Source organism: Monodon monoceros, unplaced genomic scaffold (genome assembly GCF_005190385.1).
Source record: "Monodon monoceros isolate NGI ecotype Baffin Bay Population unplaced genomic scaffold, NGI_Narwhal_1 Super_Scaffold_14, whole genome shotgun sequence".
NCBI lineage: Eukaryota > Metazoa > Chordata > Mammalia > Artiodactyla > Monodontidae > Monodon > Monodon monoceros.
Window position 1 is genome coordinate 38,722,816 of NW_021703770.1, and position 17,758 is coordinate 38,740,573.

At 36.8% G+C, this 17,758-nt stretch overlaps 1 protein-coding gene and 1 pseudogene across 4 annotated transcripts in view; both read right to left on the reverse strand.

The window, feature by feature from the left end:
• The window catches only part of DPY19L4 (dpy-19 like 4), a 59,631-nt gene that overhangs the window by 12,009 nt on the left and 29,864 nt on the right, over positions 1-17,758 (reverse strand). For all 4 annotated transcript variants that reach the window (XM_029222722.1, XM_029222721.1, XM_029222724.1 and 1 more), the window contains 7 exons: positions 13,546-13,680; positions 10,933-11,064; positions 10,733-10,831; positions 10,101-10,174; positions 6,794-6,952; positions 5,782-5,901; positions 549-669 (listed from right to left, as the gene is read on the reverse strand). In XM_029222722.1, coding sequence (XP_029078555.1) covers positions 549-669; positions 5,782-5,901; positions 6,794-6,952; positions 10,101-10,174; positions 10,733-10,831; positions 10,933-11,064; positions 13,546-13,680 — 840 coding nt within the window. The remainder of the gene's footprint in view (positions 1-548; positions 670-5,781; positions 5,902-6,793; positions 6,953-10,100; positions 10,175-10,732; positions 10,832-10,932; positions 11,065-13,545; positions 13,681-17,758) is intronic.
• On the reverse strand, positions 16,435-17,173 carry LOC114895395 (annotated as a pseudogene).

Below are 17,758 nucleotides of genomic sequence, written 5' to 3' on the forward strand. Positions count from 1 at the left end.
TTTTCTTTTTTTCTACCTGTAAATCATAATGTGATTTACTCATGCTATTATTTTTTATAAATTTATTTATTTTATTTATTTATTTTTGGCTGCGTTGGGTCTTCATTGGTGCACGCAGGCTTTCTCTTTCTCTCACGCGGGCGAGTGGGGGCTACTCTTCGTTGCGGTGTGCGGGCTTCTCATTGCAGTGGCTTCTCCAGTCACGGAGCACGGGCTCTAGGTGCTCAGCCTTCAGTAGTTGCAGCAGGCGGGCTCAGTAGTTGTGGCTGTGTGCTTCAGTAGTTGTGGCATGCGGGCTCAGTAGTTGTGGCTCATGGGCTCTAGAGTACAGGCTTAATAGTTGTGGTGCACGGGCTTAGTTGCTCCACAGCATGTGGAATCTTCCTGGACCAGGGCTCAAACCCGTGCCCCCTGCATTGGCAGGAGGATTCTTAACCACTGCACCACCAGGGAAGCCCTACTCATGCTATTTTAATTGTATTCATGTGGTTCCCATTTATATAATTGAAAGAGAAACAAGAACTTAACACAAAATAACAATGACTCACCAACAATACTGGGTGTACAGTTCGTAATCGAAGCCACTTGAAAAGTGTCATCCAAAGTTCAGGAGAACATACACCAAATGCTGCTAACATGCACACATAAGGAGTCCAGAGGTATTTCAAGCTGGAAAAGACAGAGTCATACATGAGCTATCCTATAAACATCATTATTATGTGATTTCTCTTTTCTGAGTTCTTTCCTAATACTCATGAAAATACCACAATGTTGAAGGACAATGAAAAAGCTTAGCCTCTAATTTTCAGCAACATATTGTTACTCACTTCTTAAATAATCAAGAGACATGTGGGTTACTAAAATGAGGATGAAATAAGACATTAATATAGGTGAGGTGTAGTAAAATTGTACTCTTGGAGAGAACATAAACTGTTATACTTTTTCAGAAGGCAATTTGGCAGAACCTATAAAAATTCTAAATACAAGACAATCCCATTTCTAGTAAACTAGCCTACAGATATATTAGCATAAATGTATAAAGATATACATGTGGGGTTTTAACTGCAGTATGTTGTTTTAATTGCAAAAAAAAAAAAGAAACCTAACTATCCTTCAACAGGTACTGATTAAATAATAAATCCTTATGAAAAACAAAAAAGCAAACTGCAAAATTTTATGTATACTGTTACCCTGTTTTTTGGTGATTTTTTTTCTAATGTACATATATGCAGTATAGCCAAAAAATAACATCTGAAAAGATATTGCTGACAGTTGTGACCTCTGAGGACTGGGACAGAAGGATTTTCATTTTTTACTTCATACATATCTATATTATTTGGGTCTGTTACACAATCTGCATTATTACTTTTGAGATTAATTTTTTAAAAACAGGATTGAAAAATTAGGGCCCTTAAAAAGATTAAAAATCCAGGTGTACAGAAAAATGAACTTGTGCAAATAAAAGGCAGTACCTTACTTTAAGTTGTAACTTGTACAGGAAACAGAAGAAACCCATCACCCTAGGTGATGGTAAATGCTGAAGACAGAAGAGGAAGAGTTTAGAAAACTTTGTGGATGTCATTGCTTCACACAGATGATCAAGGAAAAATAACATCTCAGAAGATAACTTTTGTAGTTAAGACTAAGGAAACAATAAGATCCTTCTAAGATATATTCTTTGATGACAAACTCAAAAGAGACTAGAAGAATATGAGGCCAGAGTATAAATGTGAACTATTTTGGTTTTATAAAACAGCAAAGCTATGAAATGGGGAAAACGAAGTAACATTCATCTAATAAAAATTTATTGATCATACACTTCAGGGTGACCAAAGTACTAGAGAGAAGAAAAGAAAAACAAGACATGGCTACAGCCCTCAAGGAGGGCTTTATTAAGATGGAATAAAACTGAACACACGGGAAACAATTAGAAAATAAGTATAAAAAATTTATATAAGGTCTAGGGTGATATGAAAGCAAAAGGACCAATTTGAGAATGTACTTAAGGTTTAAAACAATGCATACTGAATCAGGCTTTGAGAGAAGTAGCTGGATGTATATAGAATACATGTTGCTAAGACAGAGGAATTGCATTCGTTTCCTCTGGTTAACCAGTAACTCCTCCAGCCATTAACTTCCCCATTTCAGAAAATACCAAACCTATTTTTCCAGTCAGCCAGAATCAATGCTAGAGTCTGGTTTATAACTCCAGGAGAGACTACTCACATTGAATTACATGTATATGACCTCCCTTGGAACACAAACTCTCTGCTCTAGACATTGGACCATTGTGCCAATCCACTGATTTCTTCGTATACAACCTCTCCTTACCATTTTATTTCAATAGCCAGCTAATTAACATCTCAACTTTTAAATTCTCTTCCAATTCAACCAAATGCCAGATGAATCCTTTTCAAACATAACTATGAGAACACATGTTCTGTTCAAAAATCTTTAGTTTCCCAATACCTACAGAAATAAATGAAAACTCACCCAAATGGTTTTCAGGGCCGTCTAAAATATGGTCCCGACATACCTTTTCAGTTTTTTCTACTACTTCCCTAAACGATTAGAGTTCCAGCCAGAGTTTGCAGAACAATCTCAGTGTTTCCATCCCATAATGCACACAAGTTTCTCCCTCCTGGTAAAACTGCACCCCTCTCTAGTTGCTGCCTTAGCCTCTGATTCCCTTTACAGCCAGACTTCTTGAAGTCTACACTCATCTCTCTTTCCTCACCTTCTTTTCTCTCTGATCATATCCTTTAAAAACTCTTCCTTTGGCTTCTGAATTGCAACTCTTCCTAGGATCCCTCCACCGCAGTCCCTGCAACTCCTTATTTAGTTTCCAATTCCCAAATATCTTAGTTTTGGCCCCTTTACTCCATCTCCATTGCTACTCACTTCTAGATTCTACTATGATACCTTGTTAACTGGTTTATCTTCCTCTAATCTTGTTTTCCTCAAATCTTTCTCAATCATCGCTGCCAGAGAGATTTTCCCTAAAAGAGTAAAGGTGATCGTGTCAAATTTCTGCTTAAAACACTTGACCTGTTCCCTGCTTATTTTTCCGGATATATCTCGCTATTTCCCTCACATTCATCCCATAGTATTGGTTCCCAAAGAATACTTCTTTTTCCCAGATTATTATACACACACGCAACACGCACACACACACACATACACACACACGCACGTGAGAAAACTGACAGCCTGGCCAATCTCTATCTCTCAAGACTGTGGCCCTGTTTAGAAAATCTCCCTTAAGCTGATTTCCCCTACCTACCTTCCACAAGTGAGTTAGTACCTCTCCTCTGGATGACCAGAGCACCCTCTGTATACCTTTCTCATAGTATTTTACTTTGTTCTAGCTCTTGGTTTACTTATCTAGAATAGGAACTCTTTGAAAAGATTCAAAAAGACTAGATTTCATATCTCTCTAATCCCTACTGCCCTACCTGGTAGAGTGCCTGGCACCTCCTAGGGGACCATGCAAGTTACCTGCATGAATAGATGATCATGTCTTAGAGGTCTAGTGAGTAAATTAGAGAATTAAGGACCAATGATAGAATAATGCAGATTACATGTTCAAAAAAGGGATCTTGAACTTAAAATGACCGATCCAACAATGAAGAATGGTGGGAATAACAAAAAGTTCTTTTTCAGAGAGAAATAAAACTGAGGAAGGAGGGGAAGGAGGGGAAAAAGGTAAACCATGCTCCAAATTCTAGTACTACTAGGCAACAAGATGAGAATCAAACCCTGAATCACTTAAAATATTCATGGATTAATACACTTCTTCATCCTATTTAGGTACTATGGATTGCTAACTGTTACAGTGAACTTTATTCTCACTTCAAGTTTCCATAGATATACCCCCTAGTCATGGGTTTGGCAGTCTGTGGACCCCTTATAAGAAAACATTTCTAAATGCATAAAATACATAGGCTTACAAAGGAAACCAATTATACTGAAATACTGATATTAAATAATAAAATTTGTATTTGTAATACAGCAATATTTGTACTTGTTTATTAATACATTAAATGCAGGTCTAATAATTACTATAATTTTGAAGTAGTGATGTATATAAACAATATTCAAGATACCTGTAAAAAAACAGTACAATGAGAAAATAACTATGCTTTCTGTTGGTGAAAGCACCACGGGTACTGCTAAAATGACTGTGATTCTGTATCTGTATTCATAATTAAAGGAAACTTAAATCTTATACTGTATCAATATTCTTCACCTCTCCCTGCTTTTATTCCCCTCCCTATACTTCAGAACCCTAACTGCTCCTCCTCGTGGCAGCAAGTTATCTGATTTGTGAGTGTGAGGTGACAATACTCAACAAACACTTATGGGCTTTTACAGTTTGGATCTTCCTTTTGCAGCACGGGTGTGTATAGGTGCAGCAGGCTTACCAAGGCTCTGGCCATTCAAGAGGGAAGGCCTGAAATTTAAGGACTAAACTCAGTTTGGGGTGGAAGATATTCAAAGGCCTTTTGGTCACACATGAAAAAGAGTTCTCCAATGCAACTTTTATCAGAATCAGAATCATTCAGATGACCAAAATATATTCCTCATACATATTTGGTTTTTGACCACGGGTTTCTGGCTCACAACTCCCCAAACCCTTGGAATTTCCTAAGCGCTGAGAGCTTAAATGTATCTTTTATTATGTTAATGAGGTGACTTTTGGAAAGCAGCTAAGGATGGGGACTGGTTGCCAGTGGAGCCAACCAGGTGATGAGAGGGTTGGAAGTTTCAGTCCTACCCCCCAGACCTCTGGGGAGGGGAGAGGCTGGAGGCTGAGTTCAGTCACCAATGGCCAATGATTTAATCAATCGTGCCTATGTAATAAAGCCTCCATAAAAACCCAAAAGTACAGGGTTCAGGAGCTTCCGGGTTGGTGAACATGTAGGGATTTCTCTCTCCTGGAGAGAGCATGGGAGCTCCAGCCCTTTCCCCATACCTTGCCCTATGAACCTCTTCCATGTGGCTGTTCCTGATTTATATCCTTTGAAAATAAACCAGTAAGTAAAATGTTTCTCTGAGTTCTGTGAGCTGCTCTACCAAATTAATCAAACCTGAGGAGGGGGTCTTGGGAACCTCTGATCTATAGCCAGTTCACCAGAAACACAGGTGACAACCTGGACTTGTAACTGGTGTCTGAAGAGGTAGCAGGGGAGTCTTGTTGGACTGAACCCAAGCCTGTAGATTCTGATGGTACTCCTGGCAGATAGTCAAAATTGAGTTGAATTGTAGGATACCCAGCTGGTGTCCAGAGAATTGTTTGTTGGTATGAAGAAACCTCCTCCCCACTTTGAAATTGGGTGCTCAGAACCATTTCATACTCCTATGTCTTATTTCTCATCTGAGTCAAACTTCAAAGAAAAGGCTATATTGAACCCTCACCCTCATAACACCATTTACCTCTCCTTCGCTTATCAAAGTTATAATTTTATTTTTGTGTGGTTAGCATCTGTCACCTTCAATAGACCATGAGTCACATAAGGTTAGAGAATCTTGTCCACCACTGTACCCCCAGCACCTAGCACAATGCCTGGCCCTTGGAAAACATTCAATAGTTTTTGAACAAATAAATTACTAAGTAAATATCGGTTCACTGTACTATAAACACCTCTCTAAACTCCAGTTAGATTAAGGTTTTTTTGAGTTTTTATAGTGTTCTTATAAATGTGTTCTTGAAAGTATCCATTAACTACCATTAGAAAGGACAATTCTTTGTAAAAACAAATGGCTCAAATATACACTTACCCTTCTATAATCATTGCAAGAGAGCCCAATAAAATAGTGTGAATCACGTGATAAATTATTTCTGGCCTTTCTCCAATTTGTCCATCTTCAAGCGTAATAGTTTCTTTCAGGGACTTACCACTAATGAAAGAAATGTGTTTCTTTACTACTTTGAAAATATTTATTTGAAAAATCAAAGATCTTTAATATCTTCATTAAAAAAATATAGGTAGTTCTTAAAATTTGAAAGTATATTCTGCTGGTCAAATACCTAACTTAGGTATCTCCAAGTCTTTGAAAATGGCTATTGAAGCTTGAAGACAACTGCCTCAGTAAAGACTAAACAAGAAAGTTCAGGAAATATAATAAAAAAGATACATAGGTTCCTTTTCCAAGATGAATTATCACTAAACTAATGATTGTTAAATCAATATAGTTAAATAATAATTTGAATTACTAAGTTCTCAAAATTAAGTTACTACACACAGCCTCCTTTCAAGTTTGATAAAAATATTTTTACATAGTCAAACTTTATAATTTAAAATCACTTATACTACTAGTTTCAAGTAATTAGAAAAAATTATGCTTACAGTAAATAAAAAATCTGAGTAAATTAGTCTGTAAAAGTTTAACTGATTATTTAAATATTATTCCTGCATTAAAAATGGACATTACAGGGACTTCCCTGGTGGTCCAGTGGGTAAGACTCCACACTCCCAATGCTGGAGGGCTGGGTTCGATCCCTGCTCGGGGAACTAGATCCCGCATGCATGCCGCAACTAAAGATTCCATGTGCCGCAACTAAAACCCGGCACTGCCTAAATAAATAAATATGAATATTACATATTTAGATGTATAAGCTTAAATTTGAATTTCATCTACTTAACTTATAATGATATTTTACACACTGATAAAGACAGAATTCAATTAGAAACTCTAAAACACACAAATATTGGAAGGATATTAAAAATAAGTTTTATATATTTCCATAATTTATTAGTTAGTAATATGATTGGTTCTCCTAGGTACTTACTTAATTCTCCTAAAAATAACCTGAATCATAGAAAGAAAACAAGTAATTAACACTAAAATATAGAAAGGTAATAAAGAAGATTGTGTCAATCGCAAAAAAAATTCTTGAGATGGTGCCTGAAGGGATTCTTGACATAGGAGCCAATTCATTGTAAAATTCCTACAGAAAACAAAAGCATGATATTAAAATCACAGATGTTTTAAAGTACTGAACTTAAAATTATTTTTTCCATCTCAGTAAAAACTAAGGCAAAACTAAACGCACTTCCTAAATCCGTTAACTTACAACAGAAAGGTCATACCCTTTATAAGTGAAAATAATAGCATTAGTAACCCTCCTCAACAAACTGCCCTAATAAATTTAAAACTACTACATTTTTATGATCCAGCAATGTGACCATCTCTAGAACCCAATAGAGTTTTAGGGGAGTTTTACTTTCTATTTTTACCTGGAAGATACCAAAAAAATTCAACTGTCTAACCTCTAACAGTACTGTCCAGTATGATAGTCACTAGCTACACGTAGCTAATAGCACATGAAATGTGGCCAGTGCAAATGGAGATAGTCTTTAAGCACAAAATACACCCTGGACTTCAAAGATAAAAAAATCAAGAAAAAAGGAATTTAAAAAGTACAAAATATATCTCAATAATTTTATAATGTTTACACATTAAAATAACATTTTTAATATACTGGATTAAATAAAGTACGAAATTCACTTGTTTCTTTTTACTTTTTTTTAATGCAACTACTAGAAAATTATGTATGCAACTAATGTCATATTGTTATTGGACAACCCTGTTTTATATTGATAAATGTAAGTTGACTAGGACCCATTTTAAAAAGAGGTTATCTAATTATTAAGACAGAAATCATAAAATTTGAAATGTAAGTTTTTTGAGCTATAACAGTCAGGATAAACTTTTTTTTTTTAACCCACACTAAATATAATCAACAAGCCTCCTAGTTATACGTAGATTTATCTGCATTCTCACTCCCAATCCATCTTCAACCTCCATTTAATCCTCAAATTCCTAGCCCTGGGGGAGGAGGTAAGCGATGGAATGATGTTCAGGAGTGCCCACGGATGGATTGAGAATGCTTCACAAATCACTGGGTTTAAACTAAAAGGTTAAAGTTTCACAATGTGCCAAACAGCTATACAACTGTATCAAAGAGGCTGCCATCAAAATATTTTGTACCTAGGACGAAAGCACTTTTTAAAAATCTGCCTACTAAAGTAACTAATTCTATAAGGTCTAATTCAAATTCCAATTTAATGATATTCTTTCCATAACCCCAGTCTCAATCCTTCCTTCCCCATATTCCCATGGCACTTTAATTATCCCTTTATTATAGTGCTTAATGCAATCTGCTATGCGTTAGATTGTAGTCATTTTTGTATACCCCAGAGTACCTGGCCCAGTATCTTGCACATTAAATAAATATTTATTAACACTTCTTTACTGATTCTTTTCTTTTCTTTATTTATTTATGGCTGCGTTGGGTCTTCGTTGCTGTGCGCGGGTTCTCATTGCGGTGGCTTCTGTTGTTGTGGAGCACAGGCTCTAGGCGCGCGGGCTTCAGTAGCTGCGGCTCGCAGGCTCTAGGGCACAGGCTCAGTAGTTGTGGCGCACGGGCTTAGGTGCTCTGCGGCATGTGGGGTCTTCCCAGGCCAGGGCTCGAACCAGTGTCTCCTGCATTGGCAGGCGGATTCCTAACCACTGCGCCACCAGGGAAGCCCCTTTTTTTAACATCTTTTTATTTTATTTATTTTTGTGTGTGTGTGGTACGCGGGCCTCTCACTGTTGTGGGCTCTCCCGTTGCGGAGCACAGGCTCCAGACGCGCAGGCCCAGCGGCCATGGCTCACGGGCCCAGCCGCTCCGCGGCATGTGGGATCTTCCCGGACTGGGGCACGAACCCCTGTCCCCTGCATCAGCAGGCGGACTCTCGACCACTGCGCCACCAGGGAAGCCCTCTTTACTGATTCTTAAAATTCCGTCTCAACAGAAATGTCTCCTGAAATTCTGGTGAATTACAAATCCTGATATCCAATTGGCACATTTGCACACAAGGCACTTATTATTTACACACCCATGCCATTAATTGTATAAAAACTATCTAATGAGCCAGAAATACTCTTAAGGACAAGATTAATAAGTCTTAATCTTAAAATACCCAGTATATTACGTTGTGAAGCCTAGTACCTGACATGAGGAACAAAGGCGCACTATAGAACATCAACTAAGAAACACTGGACAAAAGCAGACCTTAACGCTAGGCTCATTCTAGAGTCTTCCAAGGTTAAAGAGAAAGTCAGTGAAAAGGCCAGTCAATTATGGAGGTCTGCAACCAACTTTTACTAGTTGCCTGCTGAGTGTCAGGCCTACAAATACACCTGAAAAAGACATGGTCCCTACCTTTATGAAGCACATGGCCTCTTAAAGGATCCTTTTATCTTACTAGATAGCCATATACGATTTACACTTCAGAAGACTTCTCCAGTGTTTAAGCAATGTCAAACCCTTGGTTAACTGATATATCACAACATAAAATTTCATTCACAGTATCTAAAATCCCATGTAATCCCAGCAAACGATTATAAGATTCTACGGTCTACTATATGAACTAGAGATATGTATAGGTAAATATATATTTTCTGTTATGCAAATGGACTCTATCAGTACATAAAATCATTTATTTCATTTTAGATTTAAAAAATGCATTTAAACAACAAACAAAAGGTACAACACTATTTTTGAATTTAAAAAGTCAGCTTCTGGTCCAATCCACTATTATGACCAAAGATAAGATTCTTTGCTATGAAATAAATATCTTACTGACCACCCCATTTTTAATGCCTATGCCCTTTTTTTTTAAAGTATAGATTTGGAGTATATCATGAACTTTTTTTTTTTTTTAATTGAACTATAGTTGATTTACACCCATACTCTTTGTAATATAACATTTTGCAGTTAGTGGTTAAAATTTCCTTGGTTCTTTATTCATTTTAAATCTTTAATTTATTCTGACCTTAGATTGTATCATCACTCCTCATCAAGGAAAGTAGCCTCAACATACTGTGATGCTACTGAGGTTTAAGTATATCTAATTTTAAAAGACCTAAATGAGATTTTTTTTTAAATGAGAAAAGTATTAATGTCTTATTTCTTCTAGATATTGTAATATCCCAAATTATTTTCTAAGTGGTATGTAATTAGGTGTGTACTCCCTCCTTTGATTATTTTTGCTCTTTATCTTCTAAGTGGTATAGAGTTAGGTAAACTTACATAATCTAAAACTTACTTAGTCATATTTAGTCCAAATTTTACTTCAAGGAATTTCAGCATATGTCCATTTTCTTTGTGTGGGACAAACATCTGAAGGAGAAAAACACTAGTTACAACAAAGAACTATTAGCTAAGTTTATAGCAATATGCTTTAGTCCAATACTAGAACTAGAAAATACAGCAAGACTACAAAACAAAAAATATGAATTAAAAATACATGATGTAACTATGAAGCAAGGAGATTTACTGGCATAGTCAATCACATTACCTTATAGTTAAGCATAAAACTATAATGGGGTAGTAAGAAGATTTTAACCTTATCCCACCTGGCTTAAATAACTTACCCACTCTTTTGAATGTCTTTGACTCATCTGAATTTATTCCATATATTACTTAGTGTTAATTGGGTAATGATGACATTTTAAATTAAATGAAAAATAAAGTGTAATTTTTAAGAAGTATTTCTATAGGAAAGACTCAGAATCCTATTTTCTCACCTAATATACTAGGTATGATTATTGTTCAACTAAACATGTTACTGTACAAACTCTTACTTTGCTATCCCATTATTCTCGTTAAAATTTAGCCCAGTATAGTTCATTATTCAATTTGCTCTACCACATGAATCTCAAACACAGAGTCACTTACTTTCATTATAATATTCAATGTCACTGTCAGAGTACACACCAAGTAAAAATTAATCACTTTCATTATTTTAGCCACGAAAGTTCCTTTCTTCACATTCAGCTATGCAGGGAGGAAAATTATATGAACAAAGAAGTGAGGTTTAAAAAAATTAACAATTTAAAAATTCCCCCCAAGAATGATAAAAAGGCAATTCTAATTACCTGAAGGCACTTAGCAAGCATTAAGGCTATTACAAAACTTAATAAAGGAGATACCAATAAAGCTGAATTCTCAAACTGCAGTAAATATCCCAGAAAGAGAGAAAATATATAGATTTTATAAACTTCATGAACCTGTTGGGACAAAAATAAAATGAATGAGAATTAAATGAATTTTATTGTACATCTTTTCATTACATAAGATTTGACTACAATTATAAAGTAAATGCTCTACTGTAATTTTGGACAGTATTATATTTACAACCATTCAATTCGTAGTTTTAATGCCATGGGACGTAACTAATTTATCACTTCCTTTTTAGAAAGAACTCTCCGCAAAGTAAAAAGCTTTGAAACCATGGATGTCTAAATCAGACTGGAAGAACTTTCTTTAATCCCAGGCTCTGACTTAATTTCACTTGGTTTGTCTTGTCCATCTATGCAACATCAAGCTGCATAAATCAAAAATCATAACCACTAGCAGCAGTTCCCAAAACCTATCCGGTGAAAATATATTCCCATGAAATGTAGCACCAGAGAAAAGTATTTTGCACTCGGTTCATTTAACAGTGACAATAAGAAAGTTAAATTCAATTTCCTAATAGAAGATCTCCCAGGAAAGTTATGTCTTACTATATTTCTTTTCTAAAATTCAATAGTATAATAATTTAATCCACCATAAAATAAATTCCTTTTAGAAAGGGGAGAACTAAGACAAAATATAGACACTAGTTGGGGGGAAGGGGGAGGAATCAAAAGGCAGAGTGTTAAAAGTTAAAAAAAAAAACCAACCAAAAAACCAAAAGAAAAAAAATCCCTAAAAGGCCAGAGCCATTTTTTAAAAAGATACCCCACTGTCAGGAGGCGGAAGCAATGACAAGAGAGGGCATTATGGGATCTTCTGGGTGCTGGTAATGTTCTATTTTTTCATTTTGGCTGCTGGTTCTCTTAGCTCCAAACCTATCCCTCTATCCTGGCCTCGTAATGCTGCGGCCGGCTTCTTCAGTCTACATTTCTGTTTTCATTTGGCTCCCTATTAATCTCTGCCAATCCATGCTAGCGAGAGATAGTAAGAGTTAGAGGAGAGAGCAGGGGCGTGTTCCTTACTGCAGCCTGCAGTTCCTGGGAGGATCACCTCAGCAATGCTTCTTCACTCCAACAGAGTTAATTCCTTCCTGTTAAGGCAGCTGGATGCAGCTGCAGTTTCCCTAACACTTGAAGAACGAGCTGTATCACATCTTCTTACCCCAGAGATGGCAGAATCAGCTGGCCAGAGTACCATTCTCAGAAGTCTGGGTCCCATTTCCACAGAGCCCTTCTCCCCAGTTCAGAGATACCAGCAAAGCTGAGCAGTGGCCCTTCCTCAGAAGTCTGTTTCAGCTCCACAGGGTTCCCTCTTCCAAGCTTCTACGTTTTAATAATTCCAAATTCTTCCTTTCAGCCCTCAGCTCTAGGAGTGGTAGCTGCTTCCTGAAGTTGCTACCTCTATAATACTTTCAGGTACTTATTACCTTTTCATTTAACAAGTTAACAGCTTTATACTTGGTTAATGATTGTTTATATTAAATTCTCTCTATTGAAATAACCTAAATGTTGGTCCTCATCAGAATTCTGGACCATCTGAAGAAAAGGAAGAGAAGAGCGAGAAGATTCCCAAATTTCTGGCTTAGACAACATATTAAATACTTCATACATGTTTATAAATAAAGAAAAAAAGATAAGGGAGGGCAAAAGAGAAAAAGACAAAGAAACAAAGGAACAAAATGTTTATGGGAACCTTTACTGCTGACTGAAGTATAAATTGATATAACCATTCTGGGGAAAGGCTTGGTATCTTTAGTTAGATTGAATACGTACACATCCTTTGACTTGTAATTCCACTATATATTCTAGAAAAATCTTGCACTTCTGTGCCAGGTGACATGTATAAAAACGTTATAGCAGCACTGGTCATATGAACAATAAACTGGAAAAACCCTGAAATGTTCGTCAGCAATAGAATACATCAGTAAATAAAAATGAATGAAATATAGCTCTGTACATCATCAGGGGTGAATCTCAGAAGCAAATCAGGCAAAAGTAAACAATACGTTATTTGACAACATAGTTTTAGGAATACACAGATGGGTGGTAAAAAAACATAAAGAAAAAGAAGGAAAGGATTAACAAAATTCAGGACAGTTAGCCTCTGATGGGGAGGGAACAGGATGTGACTGAGAAAAAAGGGCTTCTAGTGTTCATATGCTCCATATCTTGGCCTGGGTGTTCAAATACTCATATTTTTTCTATACATTGTATATACAGCATGCATATACTCTTTTGTACATTCCTATATTTCACCTTTTTCTTTTTTAAAAGAAACAGAAAGGGAAGATGGAGAAATGGCTAGAAATAGAGAAGAAGCACAGGGGTGACTCTGGTTAAGCAGACCATGTTTAAGGGAATTTCAAAGTGCTTCTAAAAGGACTAGGGGAGGATGACTTTAGCAACCTTTTGAGTAGAAGTATAAATCAGAGCCTATTAAAACATTTCAAATTAAGCTTAAAAGCTAAATACAACCCTATAAAGACATTTATTCTCTAGATTTAAAATCATAATTTTGAAATGCCATGATACCTTTTCACTTTGCTCCAGTGAAAAACTATCTAGCAAGAAGAGAGATATTGCTTGAAGAAACAAGAGATAGTGGCTGTACTCCCACATCATCATAAATGTGTAAGTTGAAGCACTCATCAACAAGTAGCAAAACCTCTAGGGAAAACAAAGAAAGAAACTAAATATCAACAGCTTCATTACTATAAAAATCTATGAGGTTGTTACCTCAAATATTGCAGCTCTGTTACTGGTTCCACTTTAAGGCTATACAATTTTTGAAACTTTGTTTTTAAATCACATAATTATTAAATCCCTACATAAACAATAAGATCTTAAATCAAGCACTCTAGAGAGAAATCAACCACTTGCCCTTCAGTGTTCAACATTATACTGAGAACTTCAGGAAGACAAAGAAAAAAAGAAAATTCAGTACAATTTTCTTTCACCCCAAAAGAGATAAAGGAATAAACATTTTTAAATGGTGGCTTTTACTAGACTTGACTGCTCGGCTTTAGTTACAGTGGAAGTAACTCCTTTCACTCTATAATATTTTCACTTCCCTGGTGCTTCATATTTTCCTAAGAGCTTCCATGTGATTAGTCTTATTTATGTCTCAGCCCATTCCACACCCCATGGAAAAAAGTCCATTTCTTTTTTCATTTCCTTTCAGCACAGTGTGGCCTTACCTTTTCCCAAAGTTCATACTGTCAACCATATAAAACTCTCAGCTGTTTTCATCTGCTAAAGTGCTAAACACAAGGATTTCACTGCCCTTGCCTGAAATATGCCTGGCTAAAATCTATTCTGTCCTTCCAAATGTCATCTCCCAAGTGATCCCTTAGTGAGAAACCAAGTCTTAGCATATTTCTAGCAACAGTCTCAACTTCTTCTAGGGACCTACCTTTTTATTCCTAATTCCTCCATCAGCCATAGTGTCAAAAGAATTGGTTCTGATAAGAACAATGAAAGGACAATAAGAGTCAAGTCAAGAAACCCAAGGTAAGAACTGTGTTCTCTAAAACTAAATCTTTCAGACTCAGCTGACTATATACTCAATGATAAATTCCAGAGTCAGAGATACCTCAGACCATGAGCAGATGTAAGAATTTTTCAGCATCCTGAATAAGATTAAGACCAGATAACAAAATGAAAGAGATGAAAAAATTCCACTAGTTGATGACATATCAAGGGCAAGGCCCAGAAGGGCTCAGCACTAATAGAATACATAAGCTTCTGCTCCATCTATCACCATAGCTGTAAGAGAAAGTGTTCTGGAAATCTTCTCATGTGGAACAACAGAACTGTAATAACCAGGCCTAAAACCATTATCCTCAGAAAAACCAGCTCCAGAAATCAGTGAAGGGTCAGATCTAGATTCAGCTTAAGTAACCTACTGGCCACTTAGAGATTACTTTGGGGATGCTAGCGAAAAGCTACAGTATAATGAAACAAATTGCCAATTCCAAAGGTTTATTCTCAAACTACTCTAAGAACATGCAGTGAAAATATGATAGAGGGAATTCCCTGGAGGTCCAGTGGTTAGGACTCGGTGCTTTCACTGGCGCTTTCACCAGGCTGGACCCCTGGTCAGGGAACTAAGATCCCGCATGCCGCGCGGTGCCGCCAAATTTAAAATAATAATAATAATAGGAACACATGTCAAACACAATCTGGAGAATGACCTAAGTTTCTCCTTTCTCTGGACATTTTCAAAATTCTATGCACTCTTGTCTACCCCTTACCTCTCTCACTTCATTTTCAACTATGCCTTTATTGTCAGCTTTTTTATATACATTATTTAAGTAACATTAAATGGGTTCTGGTAATCAACCACAGATATCTCTGGATGGCTCCAGGTAACTGCACAAAAGATCTGAGCTTGGATATCCTGATGCAACTGGGACCATGAGATCTAGTCTCAAGAGTGGAAAGCAAAGTACAAAATATATGATTAAAATATCCATGTTCCTATACTACTACTCAGTAACAAAAAGGAGCAAATTACTGGTACATGCAGCATCACTTGGATAGATGTTTATGGCATTAGGCTTTATGAAAAAAGTCAATCTTGAAGGATAACATACTACAGAATTCCATTTACATAACCTTTCAAAGTGACAAAATTACAGTGACAGAGAACAAATCTATGGTTGCCAGAGGTTAGGGCTGAGGGAAAGATATGACTATTAAGGGGTAACGTAAGTGACGTATAGTGTGTGTGTATATATACATACGCATCTTGATTATGGTAATGGTTACTTGAAACTACACATGATAAAAATTCATACAATTATACACCCTTCCCCCAGAAAAGGAATGCATGTAAAAAAGTTATAATAAAAAATACATATATATATTTAGTTTTAATTAGTTCACATGAAGTTGCAAAAACAGTACAAAGAATTCCCATGGGACTTCCCTGGTGGTGTGGTAGTTAAGAATCCACCTGCCAATGCAGGAGACACAAGTTCAATCCCTGGTCTGGGAAGATCCCACATGCCATGGAGCAACTAAGCCCATGTGCCACAACTACTGAGCCTGCGCTCTAGAGCCCGCGAGCCACAACTACTGAGCCAGCGTGCCACAACTACTGAAGCCCGCACGCCTTGAGCCCGTGCTCCATAACAAGAGAAGCCACCGCAATGAGAAGCCGGCACACCGCAATCAAGAATAGCCCCCTCTCGCCTCAACTAGAGAAAGCCTGTGCACAGCAACAAAGACCCAACACAGCCAAAAAAGAAAAAGAATTCCTATGGACTGCCTCACCCAGCTTCCCTCAATGACAATATCTTACACGACCATTATACACTGTCAAAACCAGGAAATTGGGCTTCCCTGGTGGCGCAGTGGTTGAGAGTCCGCCTGCCGATGCAGGGGACACGGGTTCGGCCCCGGTCTGGGAAGATCCCATATGCCGCGGAGCGGCTGGGCCCGTGAGCCATGGCCGCTGAGCCTGCGTGTCCGGAGCCTGTGCTCCGCAACGGGAGAGGTCACAACAGTGAGAGGCCCGCGTACCGCACAAAAAAAAAAACAAAAAAAAAAGTAAATTGTCACTGATACAATACTATTAATGCAGGTACAAACCTTCTTTAGATTTCAACACACACACACATACACACACACACAAAGGCATGTGTGCATAGGGTAAGTTCAAGGGGAAGCAAACATAATTGAAGGATTGGACAGTTTTGCTTTTTATATAGATATATTTTTTGGTTCCTAAGTTTTATTCAAGAACTCATACAAAATATACCAGATAATTGAGTTTTATTCCTCGTCTTCCTCCTCTTCTTCATCTTGATTAATCTGGAAGTAACGCAATTCATAACTTTCTTTGTTGTTAGCAACTACGCATAACCAATCACAGATTATTCTTCTTCAAATATTTTTTGGTGAGATATTTCAAATACCTTTTGGAAAAAGGTACCTCAGAAGTTACAGTAATCTTGCTTTTGCTTCTTTCAATTGTTACAACACCTCCACCAAGATTCCTAGCTTTTCCATTCACTTTCTCCCCTGAAGAAACTACTCAAAGTTGGCAGCATCTGTGACTTCATCTTCTACAGAATGGGTATAGTCAAGAGTAAACTTTAGGACCTACTTCTTTTCTTTGCCCACCCTGTGCCATGAGATTTTTAATGGGCACCATGGCAACAGCATAGGCAGAAAGAGCAGTTTTGCTTTTTAAAAAATTGAGTTTTAAGCTGAAGGGTTAAGAATACAGTAAACTTGTTTTTTTTTACTACCATGTCTTTATAGAATCCTTAATATTGTTACCCCTTTAATATTTTCATAGATATTTTGCTCTTGCTGCGTACTCTTGAATACCAGATGAGTGGTTAGTTATAAATAACCAAATAACTGATAAGGACAATTTTCCTCCTTTACCTTAATATGAAGAGAGGAAAAAAGAGAAAGAGGAAGGGAGGGAAGAAGGGAGAATATTATGGAATACTTTCAAAATAGAGAAAAATAATTGTGGTTAAATAAAAAAGGAGAAACAAAATGTAAACTAAAATAGGAGTATAAGCTATTCTTGGATCCCTTCAAAAAGTACCAGGTCCTTGGTAAACAACAGTAAACTGAACAGAAATATACTTTTCACTGTATATCTATCCATTTGCAATGACTGAATTTTTTTTTTACCACCTGTACAATGTAGATGTATTACTTTTTTTAAAATTTATTTATTTATATATATATTTTTGGCTACATTGGGTCTCCATTGTTGCAC